Source organism: Aricia agestis, chromosome 11, assembly GCF_905147365.1.
Source record: "Aricia agestis chromosome 11, ilAriAges1.1, whole genome shotgun sequence".
Lineage (NCBI taxonomy): Eukaryota > Metazoa > Arthropoda > Insecta > Lepidoptera > Lycaenidae > Aricia > Aricia agestis.
The window spans coordinates 5,244,441-5,257,366 of NC_056416.1; the positions used below are offsets into that span (position 1 = coordinate 5,244,441).

General features: G+C 37.0%; 1 protein-coding gene across 6 annotated transcripts in view; it reads right to left on the reverse strand.

Annotated features, from left to right (window-relative positions):
* The window catches only part of LOC121731606 (receptor-type tyrosine-protein phosphatase N2), a 28,237-nt gene extending 27,851 nt beyond the window's left edge, over nucleotides 1-386 (reverse strand). For 4 of the 6 annotated variants that reach the window (XM_042121122.1, XM_042121121.1, XM_042121115.1 and 1 more), the window contains exon 1: nucleotides 199-373. In XM_042121122.1, coding sequence (XP_041977056.1) covers nucleotides 199-217 — 19 coding nt within the window. In that variant the 5' untranslated portion in view covers nucleotides 218-373. Of the gene's footprint in view, nucleotides 1-198 lie in introns of all 6 variants that reach the window. The other 2 variants (XM_042121119.1, XM_042121118.1) reach the window with 2 other exon arrangements.
* Nucleotides 387-12,926: the final 12,540 nt, after the last annotated feature.

The following is a 12,926-nucleotide window of genomic DNA, read 5'->3' on the forward strand; positions in this document are numbered from 1 at the left end:
GGCAACCAAAAAAAAACTGACAGGAAACTTAGATTGAAAAACGAACACGAAAACGAAAAAAAAACACAAAATGTGTATGCGATGGTCTATGAGTTCTATGATTGAAATAAAGTAACCAATCTTGATTATGATAAAAAATATCTACTCTAACTCACATACATGCAGCCAAAAAATTAAAAAGAACCACAAAGAACTCACAACTTGTCAGCGACAACATAAAATAGGTAAAAAAAATTAAAAACTTTTATATCTTCGCCCCTAATTTGCTAATAATTAGTCCCTCGTTTTCTGCAAATTATCCCCTTGTTTTCAATTTATTTACCCCTTGTAAACACCCAAGTAGTTGTGTTACTGTGTACAAACTGCCGCCGGGAAGTCACCACCGACATGAATGCTAATGATCGCGATAACATCCAAACATACAACTTTAGAAAATACGTTATTTATGTACAGTCATCAGCTGTAGTGTACACGCAAAAATTGTCTAACCAACTTTTTAGTAATCTATGGTTAAACATATCTTAGTAATTTCGATATAATTATAATAACTAGAGATCGCCCAATGGTCGAAATTCGACCTTAGTGTCAACGACATTAGGTCTACTCTTGTCTCTGGGACTCAGTTGATCTCAGACTGGCCGTGTAAGCATTGTCTAATAGTAGCTAAGATTCAATAAAAAAAACTAATCCAATTTCAATTTGTCACCTTGTTGTCAACAGACTTCAACCATAAATAAAAGAGTATAATTCGTATGTATAGGCTTGTCACTCAAAAATCTGTCATTTTTCCTAGTGTGTGTGTTGTAGTGTGTGTAATGTTTTATTTGTTAAAAAAATGCATGATAAAAGCATAATTTCAAAATAATATTAGCTCGATGCACTCCTTCACCATGTAAACTATAACTGTGCAAAATTTCATTCACCTACGTTTCCCCGTTTTTCCCAGGCTGCGGGCACGGGCCAATGGGCATGTCTGTGCCCGTACCTAGGAATTGACGAGTAGACATGCGACAGACCTGCCCGTGACAGGCGGCCCGTAGCGGGCGGCCCGGTAGTCAATTCCCCGCTTTACGCTTGAGAGTTAACAGGTCATACACAATATGTCAAAAAGTTTTGAAACTTCATAAAGCCCGTCACAGACTTAGCTATAATATATAATAATATATTTATAGCTCGGCATATTAATATATATTTTCTATACTAATTTCGCGTGACTACACACTCAGCTATAATATATATTTCTGTGGCATGTGGATTTAGTATAGAAAATAGGTCTAGCTATAAATATATTAATATATATTATAGCTTAAGTCTGTGACGGGCTTAACTTCAAGATTTTAATATTTGTACACTACGAACACACTACAAACTTGTGTTTTAAGCTAAGTTAGTGTATTTGAGATTGTATGTGCACGGTTTATACAAAAACTTTAATACAACATTCATACTAAAATTATAAAGACATACCGCCCAAACCGCTGAACCGATTTTGCCGAAATTTGGTAATTGTAAATTGAAGATACTTTGAGTCCCGGGAAAGCACGAAGCCCGAAGGATACTTTTATCCCGGAAAAATGAACAGAGGCCGTAGCCAAAGTCTCTTTCGTTAAAAACGATGACGAAATTCGTTATCAAAATGTATGTGATTTGACATTAGTCTTCGCAACCGAAATGTCATTTAGCGATGACTTATGTCAAACCGCATACATTTTGATAACGAATTTTGTCATCATTTTTAACGAAAGATACTTTGTCTAAGGGGGCAGTTCCCGCAAGACAAACGAATTTTTTCGCAACGCAGTCTACATCCAGTAAAATGGTTCAGCGGTTTCGTCGTGAAGAGGTACCAGACAGACAGACACACTTTTGAATTTATAATATTAAGTATAGAATATAGATATTGGAGGACTAACTTGCAATAGGCTTGATGACTATTTTTTTTTCTTATTGGTAATTGAAAGACCCTTAAAAATAGAAACATCGCTGAAAGAATGACTCTGATAGCTTAAAAATTCATCAAGATATGACAATTCAAACATCTCATAAAATAGACCTGCCCAAAACGCTCCATACAAAGTGCTACGAAACGAATTGCATAAGTTATCGATTGGTATACAAATATTAAGAAATTTAATTGAAAAAAAAAAATCGACTTGATTATCTAACTTTGAAGGCGCATAACAAAAAAAATTAAAATGCTATCGAGCTGTAATTTTGGGAACACTTATTTTACACCATGATTTCTTTATTTTATTAACAAAATTCGCTAATCTTTGACCTTGTCATCATCCCTATTATCTGGGGGCACGGCAGTGCCCCAGCCAAGCTTTTTAGCAAAGGCACGGCCGTACCATACTTTTCTCGAAGCGGTTCGCGGCTTTTTCACACCCCCTTTATCTTCGACGTTAACAAAGCTAGGGATTTAGAATTTCGGTCACTAGGAGCAAGTATTAAAACTAGCTTAACCTCCAAATTACATAAAATTTCGATAAATAGTTTAATAGTTACAGATGGTCAAAGTTACTACATTTTGTCACTCACTGACTGACAGATCATCAAAATTCTAAGGTACTTCTAGCAGACTTACAACCTTGAAATTTGGTACCCGGATAGATCTTTATTCACAATGAAAGGAAAAATTATGGAAACGGCCAAGTGCGAGTCGGGCTGGCGTACATAGGGTTCCGTACCGTAAATTTGTATGGGAGCCCCCCTTAAATAATAAGTATTTAATTTTTATTATTAATTATTAAAGTTAAAACGCAGTTGAGCTGTATGTTCTGAAATTTTCAAAAACCTTAATTCATTAAGACCTAAGCGGCCGCATCCGGCCGCGATAACAATGGAAAAGCTATTGTGTCTCGTTATTCCACGATCGATGGGTTTCTATTATGGATAAAGAGCAAAAAAAACGGGAAAAATCGTGTTTGTTGTATGAGGCCCCCAATTAATAATTTATTTTATTTTAATTGGACTATTAGCTTTTATAACGACATTAGAAATACATAATTTGTGAAAATTGCAACTATCTAGCTATTGCGGTTCTCAAGATCCAGCCTGGTGACATACGGATGGCCGACGGACAGACAGCGAAGACTTATTAATAATAGGGTCCCGTGTCCCGGTCCCGAAAAAAAAAACCATCAAAAAAGAAATGAAATCCCACCAAAACCTAAAATGTAAAAGGAGCCAAGCAAAATATTGCATAGCTTTAATACTTCTGTCGTAAAAAGTTTTCAGATCACATTCAAGCCAAGCCTTCAACTTATTTTGTAATTTAAATCAACATTCAGTAAATGTATCAGTAGATTTCTTTATTTTATAATTATTATAGTGGCTAGGCAATGAGCACAAGAGAAACAAATATAAAACTGCATATTTGGAGGATTTCATACTTACACAGACGGCAAGCGTAAATTGTTTTAGTATGTAACGATGGTACCCAATAAATGCAATTAGTCACTGATTATATCTCTAGTGATCATTGCCAAGCCACTATAATATTTATAAAATAAAGAAACCTATTGATACATTTACTGAATGTTGATTTAAATTACAAAATAAGTTGAAGGCTTGGCTTGAATATTTTGCTTCGCTCCTTTTACATTTTATGTTTTGGTGGGATTAATCTTACGTTTAATGTTTACGACTGTACAGTGTACATATACTAAAGGTCAGGTGTCATGTGCGCATTCAGTTCACGTTCAAGAGAACACTTTAATAGATAAAGATTGGAAAACGATAAACCCCCCTTCTCCCTTGTTAACCGACTTCAGAAAGGAGGTTATCGATTATTCGCACCTTTGTGTAAATATGTAAGAGGTGTAGTAAACAGTCATTGGTCATGTTTTGCAAAAATCGTCAGATCAGAATAGAATAGAATAGAATAATTATTTATTTGCAGCTATTACTTACTTACAATAAGATACAATAAAAATAACTTAAATTATGATAATATTACAACAAAATAATGACAATAAAATTCCTAAATAAATCAGCCGCAAATTGGACCAAGCTCGGCAGTGTTGGCACACCTAGCAGGTATCCAACGCCGGTCTTCCGCTTGACCCATTCCGTGACCTCACAGCCGTCCCAACTTCCCAAGTCTCCATTATTTCAACAGATCAGACTCTACACTACTTTCTACATCTATATAGATGAACATCATAGCTTAAAAATTTTTGATTTTTATGAGGGCATTTTTTCAAAACTGTCAAAAAGTTGGTTTATTAGTTTACAAGCCACATGAGATAGTAAAAACCGGCCAAGTGCATGTCGGGCCACGCGCAATATAGAGTTCCGCAGTAGCGCTAGTTTTTGATAATTTTTGTATGGTCAATGATTGTACATTTATAACGTGTTTTACACTATTAACCAATGCTACCAACAACATCATCTCAGTTACGTCTTCTAAGCCGTGGTAATTTTCCTTTTAAATTCAGCATATTTCCTACTCCTGTGAATTTTTTCACATTTGCAGAGGCAACCGTTTTGCTGGTAGAAGGGGGGACTCCAACGATTTTTTCCGCTTTGAAACTTCATATTTCACAAATGGATCCCTAAAACGGAAAATGATCTAGCGACACTCGTAATCATGGGCGTACCCAGGTTTTGGGCCAGGGGGGGGGGGGGGGGGGTTCCTTTCCCGCTTTTTCACTCAAACAGTTCCAAAGTCCCGACTTGGCACAAAAAAAATCTGGCAACGCTGGAATACGCTCTCCTCTTGAAGGTTTGCAGATCGTATAGGTTCGGAAATACTGCTGGTGAGTGGTGACAGTTCGTTCCAGAGTTTTACAGTGCGCGGCAAAAAGTCAGACAGAAATGGAAATGTTTTAACAAAAAGCCCTTTCGCTTATCCCTGAAAGGTGTTGTTATACCTGTTAGATTATTATCAACATTTGAGTCGCCGTTACTCAACGTCAGAACCAAGGCTGCACTTAGCCCCAATTTCACCAACGACTGTTAAAGTTAACACTCGAATTAGTATCACGTAACCTCTTTCGTTTTTCTTATGAATGAAAGAGAAGACATGACATTTTAACAAGCTGTTAACACTAACAGACGTTGGTGAAATTGGGGCTTAACATCGTTATAAATAAACTGTATTAAATTAATTGGCAATTGGAGGAGTTTTATGTTTTCCAGTTTTGTTAGTGTGTCGTTACTGTCTGTTAATTAATAGGTTAACTATCTTCTAGTTTTTTGTGATCTATCTAACGATTCAAGAGGTAGAAAAAGCAATTTCTATCTGCATTGTATATTCTACTTATATGTATACCAGCTTTTGCCCGCGGCTTTGCGTTAAGCAGTGTTATTACATACAAACTTTCATCCCCTATTTTAACCCCTTGTAGGTAGAATTGACTAAAATCCTTTCTTAGCGGATGCCTACGTCATATCATCTACCTGTATGTCAAATGAAATTTGACGGCCCGATCGGTCCAGTGGACTATGACGTCGGTCATATTGACCCGTTTTTATTTGGTGCGCCTGTATCTTGCTTACCTTGGTGTAAGGTTACACCCACCTAGCTGTAACAGCTAGAGCTACGCCTCGTGTGAAGCAAGATACAGGCGCACCAAATAAAAACGGGTCAATATGACCGACGTCATAGTCGGTGTAGTATTTTCGTGACTAACTTTTATCAGTATTAAAATATTTATTTGCCTTATTTTTTACGTTTTGAAGAAGAATGTCAGTAACTAACAGTCCAGAAAGGATTTTACACTTATTAGAAGAGTTAGACTTTGACGATGACGAGTCTCAGGCTGCTTTGGGCATTGAACTGAGGATCACGTATCTAGGTAAAAGTGCAAAAATTCCTGGATTCACAGATGCACAGCATGTCCAATTTTTATATGATTTGGACATGATTAAATATTGTATATAACTGTAGTAGTTCTATAACTCTAAATGAGGAAGTAGAAGACTGACTTCTTTATTTTCATGTTAGTGAGTTATACAACCTCAGGCTGCTTTGGGCATTGAACTGAGGATCACGTATCTAGGTAAAAGTGCAAAAATTCCTGGATTCACAGATGCACAGCATGTCCAATTTTTATATGATTTGGACATGATTAAATATTGTATATAACTGTAGTAGTTCTATAACTCTAAATGAGGAAGTAGAAGACTGACTTCTTTATTTTCATGTTAGTGAGTTATACGATTTCCGCTATGAGTTGCCTCTATGGACATTTCTAATAATGACTCCCTGAATGAACCCCCTGCCGTGGAATGGCGAACCACTAGGGGTTCGCGTACCCCACCTTGAGAAACCCTGTTCTAGGCTAATCACTAATCAGATTTTAATTAGTTTTTGCTGTTTGTCAACTAATTATAATTTGTTTGGCCTTACTAATGTTAAATCCAAATATAAGTTGTACAAATATGAAGAATTGTATAATAAATATTCAGAAAAGCATTCCCGAAGGTATTTTTAATTGGTGTCGTACGTGACGTCACTCGAAGCGCGTGGGCGAGGCAGCCTCCCGCATACAAATAATTAATACATGAACTCTACATTTTATGTTCCTTTATATTGACTTTTAAATTCTAGGATTCTATTGAAGCCAGACCTCGGACGGCTTCGACTTCGTGAGGAATTTTGATAGGAATTTATCACAGCGGGGCTAAAATGGTCACATTCAGCAATTCCTCTCAATCAATTCAGCAAATGAATTGTCAAAACTGTCAAACTGACAAATGTCAAATCAGTACAAAAATACAGAAATGAATTGCAAGCAGAGTTGCATTTTGCGATTTTAGAAAAATGAATCATATTATGATTCATATCATGATTCTTCAAAGCGAACATTTTAGCCCTGCAGGTCAATTTTTGCGAAGTAGGTAATGTAAAACGGTAAGTAAATTAAAAAGAAAACTACAGTTCATCTTGAGAAACTGCGGGCAAAATGATACTACGTATATTCGAGCAGAGGCGTTTTTAGATGGACAATTAATTATTATTATTTGTTTATGTAGTTTATGTAGTTTATGTAGTTAGTTACTTGTATCAAGTTTTACCTGTAATTTTAAGTTGCTTATTTAAAGTTTGCCAAGCATTTAGTATAATAATAATTACTTATACAGTACTCATAACAGCTAATGTTAGGTACTTAACGCCTTCGTGGTCCAGTGGTTAAGAGCGTGGTTCTTGACTTGGAGGTCGTGGTTTCGATTCCCGCGTTGGAAACATGTTGTTTCCAAGTTTGGTTAGAACAATGCAGGCTGATCACCTGATTGTGTGACAAGTTAAAGATGATCCATGCGTTGGATGGGCATGTAAAAAGTCGGTCTTGCGCCTGATCTCTCGCCAGTCGTGTCGGTCTTCCGTCTCACTGGGTTATGAGAGGAAAAGGAATAGAGAGTGCTCTTGTGTACTGCGCACATACTTGGGCACTATAAAATCCTGCGTAACTGTCCTGGTTTCAATGAAACCGAGCCACCGACACCGTATTATTATTAACGATTATATAGTTACGGTATAACAATACTTTGCCCCGATCATAATACCTTTCCCCCCATACGGAGCTGGGGTAGGTTTCTGTTGGGTTTCTGCCGCTAACACGGCTGTAGCTGAATGCAAAATACGTCTGTATCAATACGTGAAGCATTTTCTTTAAAATATGATTGTTTTATACGTAATATGAATAGAATAACCTTCACGTACGAAAGCTACAAACCTAGGATGCGTAGGTTGTAATAATAATAAACACTGACAGAGAATCAGGCCCTACCTCTGCCTTGCCTTAACCGGCCGGTAGAGTGGAGTCGCAAGAGCTTCGGCTCGGAGGAAGGATGTGAAGCGTAAGTGGCGAGTGGGCGACGTGATGGGACCCTCTGAGGGTTCAAATGATCGGCGTTTAAAGTCCAGCGACACCTCTCCTGCCTCAAGCCACTCTGTCAATGTTGCCGCCTCGGTGCACCGTGCGTGCGACTATTTTGAGGGGCCCATTCAAAGAGTTGGCGAGTCACCGTCTGCCAACTTACTGATACATGTTTCCACGTTGTATCGGCCGACGCCATAGTCATTCCATAGTTCCAGTTACCCAGTCCACTAGCACCTCACCCCATAGCCCGGTATCATTTCTTATATCCATTCCTTGTAATATTCCTACACTGGCCGCTGGCTCTCCTTGGTTGTACTCCCATAGTGCGGACAGGGAGAGTCGCCGGCCAGTGTCACATAACATTTAGATTAAAACTGTGTAACGGGCCTCTACGTGTTGGCTTCGGCCCCACGCATGCCTTCCAAAGGTCCGGGATTTAATTGCCCGTGAGCAAGGAATACCTTACACAAACAATAATAATAATAATAGCTCCCACACCGGTTTCGGTGACGGTGTCCGGTTTCATTGAAACCAGGCCAGGTATGCAGGAGTAATTTTATAGTGCCCAAGTGTGTGCGCAGTACACAAGAGCACTCTCTATTCCTTCACTCTCATAACCCAGTGGGACGGACGACCGACACGACTGGCGAGAGATCAGGCGCAGGACCGACTTTTTACATGCCCATCCGACGCATGGATCATCTTACTTGTCAGACGATCAGGTGATCAGTCTGCATTGTCCTAACCAAACTTGGAAATAACATGTTTCCAACGCGGGAATCGAACCCACGACCTCCGAGTCAAGAGCCGCGCTCTATACCACTAGACCGCGGAGGCGTTACGTACGTACGTAGGTTGTAGCTTTAATATGACGTAGGATGTTTTATAAAACACCCACGTTTTACGTTTTTCATTTAGTTTATTTTTCTCTCTTTTATACCGATAGTATTAATCAAGGGCGTCGCCAAGGGAGAACAAATGTAGTAAAGTTTTATAGTTACATTGATATTGATGATAGAACCGTTCTTATTACAATCGTCATAGAGGCAAAGACTTCCAAAGTGTAACGCTTTATGCTCTCGTCAGTACCGGGCGTTCATATTTTTTATCCTCCATAAAGGGGGTGACAGACGTGCGAGTAAGTACGCAACTTATTGCTCGACGATCTTAATCGCCTGTGTGTCAGCAAAGAGCCGCGAGCCGCGAGCCGCCAGCTGCGAGCCTGGGGGCATGGTGATCCAGTGTGAGCGATTCTCGTGTGTCACCGACGCGAGCCGAGTAAGCTCGCGAACTTAAAACCCGCGTACTTAAGTTCGTACGTCAATAAGGCACTTAATATTGCCCCATTGCCATCGTAAGCTGACTACGCCCTTGATAATAATATTGTTTTTGACATGTTATATCGTCCAGTTGGCTACCTGGCCTAAAATGAGGTGTCACTTGCAAAATGCCAGTCACAGGGAGAAACGTTTCTCCCTCGCATATGAAAACAATGTTAATTCGGTTTCGTGATGTAATTTTAACTTTAGGTTAAGCGCTTTTAGTGAGAAGTGGTAACAGACCAACAAACATACTTAACATATCGATAGGTATGCACTTTCACATTTATATCAGTTTGAAGTGCAGTCCTAACAATATCCATAATGGCTCATGAGCATACTGTTTTACCCACTGCAGTGGGTAAAACCAATCCATATTAATATTATAAACTGCGAATGTTTTTCTGTCAGTCTATCTGTTACCTCTTTACGCCGAAACTGCAGAACCGATTTTGATGTGGTATGGATATACATTGAGTCCCGGGAAAGGACATATAAACGACTTTTGGCAACGGAGTTGCGGGCTTCGTCTAGTCATGATATTATAAATTGAAAAAAGTGGTAATAACTTACCATAACTTACATAATTTCTGTCTTAATGAACTGTCCCTCCGACGAAGTTTCGTAAAGGCGTGGGCACAAGAACTTTTAATCTTCGATAATCAAGAAACTTCGTAAGAATTTTGCAAACTGAAAACATTTTCTATATTAACGGCACTTTCCAACTATCCCACTGAATTATTTTTAAAGTTTAAAGAGAACTTAGTGTGATAGTTATGTAAGTTTGACCTGTAAACTAGATTATTCAGTATCTATTAAATTAATTTCTATCTACTAAAGATAATCTTAGCGGGCCCTTAGACCTACAATAATATTGAACAATATTCTATTGAATAACTTATTTGACATTATGATTGAAAGGCGGGCTAGTTTGATATCGATAATATTGCACAATAAAATTGATCGTCTAGGGGCCCGCTTCTTCAGGATTGACAGTATTTTTATTATTATTCATTTTCAATTCTAAAGCACAAGTGTGCCTATTAAATACATAAACTATGCTTTGAAATAATAGTGGGTTTACATTAAAATACTTTTACAGGACAATTATGTTTTATTAATCTCAAGTTATAATACAAAACATACTATCTGTTAGTACTGTACATTTGGTTAGTAAATATATACAAATCTCGAAGTAATGTCGTTGTGATGTCTTGTAATAAAACATTTATCCTCTTTGTTACTAATATTTGAAAAGAGAATAAAACAAAGTTTACTTGTCCTTATCTGACACATTGAAAATGTTACATGACAGATAAAGATAGCTAGCGTTGAATATGAACTGACGCCGGTACGCTTTGTAAGCATCTTCATTAGTATTGAGGGACAGTGGATATCTTACACCCAATTTTTGTCCTTATCTGTCAAGTGAATCTTTCAACGAAACAAAAAAAGATAGCAACTGCGAATAAGATTTCCGCTGTTTAAATAATTAATAAATATTTAACAGTTCCAAATATTAAAAAAAATGTAATAAACATCAAAATGCATCAACATTTAGGTACGCTAAGGTAGTTTGTAGACAAGTAAAATGTTTCAGAAGTTTACTACGAGTCTACTTCAAGTAGTCAATATAGAGTTCTTCTATTGAATGGCTTCTACAGTTTTTAAGGAACTTACCTATTCAACAGTCCTAATCCTTATTGATTAGTAAATTTTTTGACGTCATAGTGCGTCAAGAAAGTGAAGAAATTAAAAAGTGGCAACATCGTAGTGTCCCTTTTTCTTAGATTGATTTGAAAGGGATGACACTACGATGTTGCCACTTTTTAATTTCTTCACTTTCTTGACGCACTATACTTAAAGTTATTAAAAAGATAAATACTTCTGTCAAAAAAACCTTAGAAATCGGTTTCTAATGTTTTTTGAACTGTAAAACCACAATAGACATAACGACCAGTAGTTCGACTGCAAAGAGACGGACAGGTTTCAATGTCTGTCAAATTCGTCGGGTTTCACTAGGATTATGAACGGAATGTGCCTCGCGCTGGCTGATATAATTTATTTTTAAATATATAAAATAAAGATTTCAAAATTGGATTCTGACAATTTTAATCGCATGTGCCAAAACACAAACAATAATACGACCAAAGAGGAACACGTCCAGCGAATATGTCATAGTTTTAAATTCGTAGGTAACAAGTTCCCAACCCTAGCGACGATTTTCGTCATAATACGTCAAATTTAAAAATTTCAACATCAGTTCTAAGTCGGCATACTCTATCATTCTGTCTACTCTGGTAAAACTATCAACATCAATCTTTATACAGTAAACCAAGTTGGTTTTACAATAACCAAGTTACATAACTTGCACAATATGTATATTTTATAATCCTCTTAGGGTATGTTGACTTTGCAAGTTTGCAGGCAAAGCCTGATCTTACCAACGCTGTTTAAAGTTAATAGTCGATTAACAGGTTTTCTTTCGATCCTTGTATCGTTGAAAGAGACAAACAATAACAAATACAACAATTAATTATTGTTTGTCCAAATATATAATATGATATTAGATGTTCCGCGCGGCTTAATTTAGGAATTTCACGGAAACCGTAAATTTTTCGCAAAAAATAAGCAATTTCAAATAATTTCCCCCGTTTCTTCCACATTTTCCCCTATTTCTTAGCTCCTATTGGTCTTAGCGTAATAGCCTATAGCCTTCCTCGATAAATGAGCTATCTAGGGCTATCTAATACTGAAAGAATTTTTCAAATCAGATCAGCATTAGTTCAAACAAACAAACTGGAAGAGTTAAAAAGTATAATACCATTTTTATAGAGAACTATATTAAGAAACACCTAATTTTTCTATGATTCGCCTTTGTCGATTTTTAAGGACAGATTTGCTGCACATTATGCGAGCTGGAAAGATGTCAGTCACATCAGATTTTCGTCTTACTTCATTCCACCATTTAGATTTTTACAGATGTGGGTTAAACATTTCCTTGGGTATGTTTCGATAAAATTTGTCCTATAAAATAATTAATACGAACGAAAGTTATAACATGATTAACCCAGATCTGTGCAAATGGGCCTTATTAAAAGGACCGCGTATATAAAGTTTAAACAGTCTTAAATTACAATCAGATTTAACAACGAAGAAACGTTATTCATTTCTACCGTAGAATTTAACATCAATATGAGTTACACCAATATACATCAATAATATCAATTAGAAGTTAACTATAATTAAAATAAATAGATACTTAATAAAAATATTAGACTTAGTTAAAAAAGAAATACCAGATGCTAACCAAAAGTGTGATGGTTATTTTAGTAACATGACGGATAAAGTTTTTCGAGACTTAGGGCCTGTTTCACCGCTTCCTGATAATATAGGCTATCCACCACTTAACTTGACACTTGACAGATATGGAGAATCTGTCAAATATGTTGTGGATAGCCTATCTGTTACTTTATCAGGAAGTGGTGAAACAGGCCCTTTAAGCGCGAAATTTTTCTAAAAACTAAAAGAAAAGCACAAAAATGCTTTTCACATACAGTTCGACAAGGCTTTATATGAACGTGGTGAGAAAAGGAACTAAACGCTTCTATCATACAAAAACGTCATTTTTGACATTTGACAGTTCTCCTTTACCAGCAGCGCTCCCGTCAATGTCACCCACGTTCATTTAAAGCCTTGTCGAGCTGTACTGCCTTTAATTTACACTTAGGTCATAAGTCGATATTACACTACACTTTTTCAGGGACCCTGAATA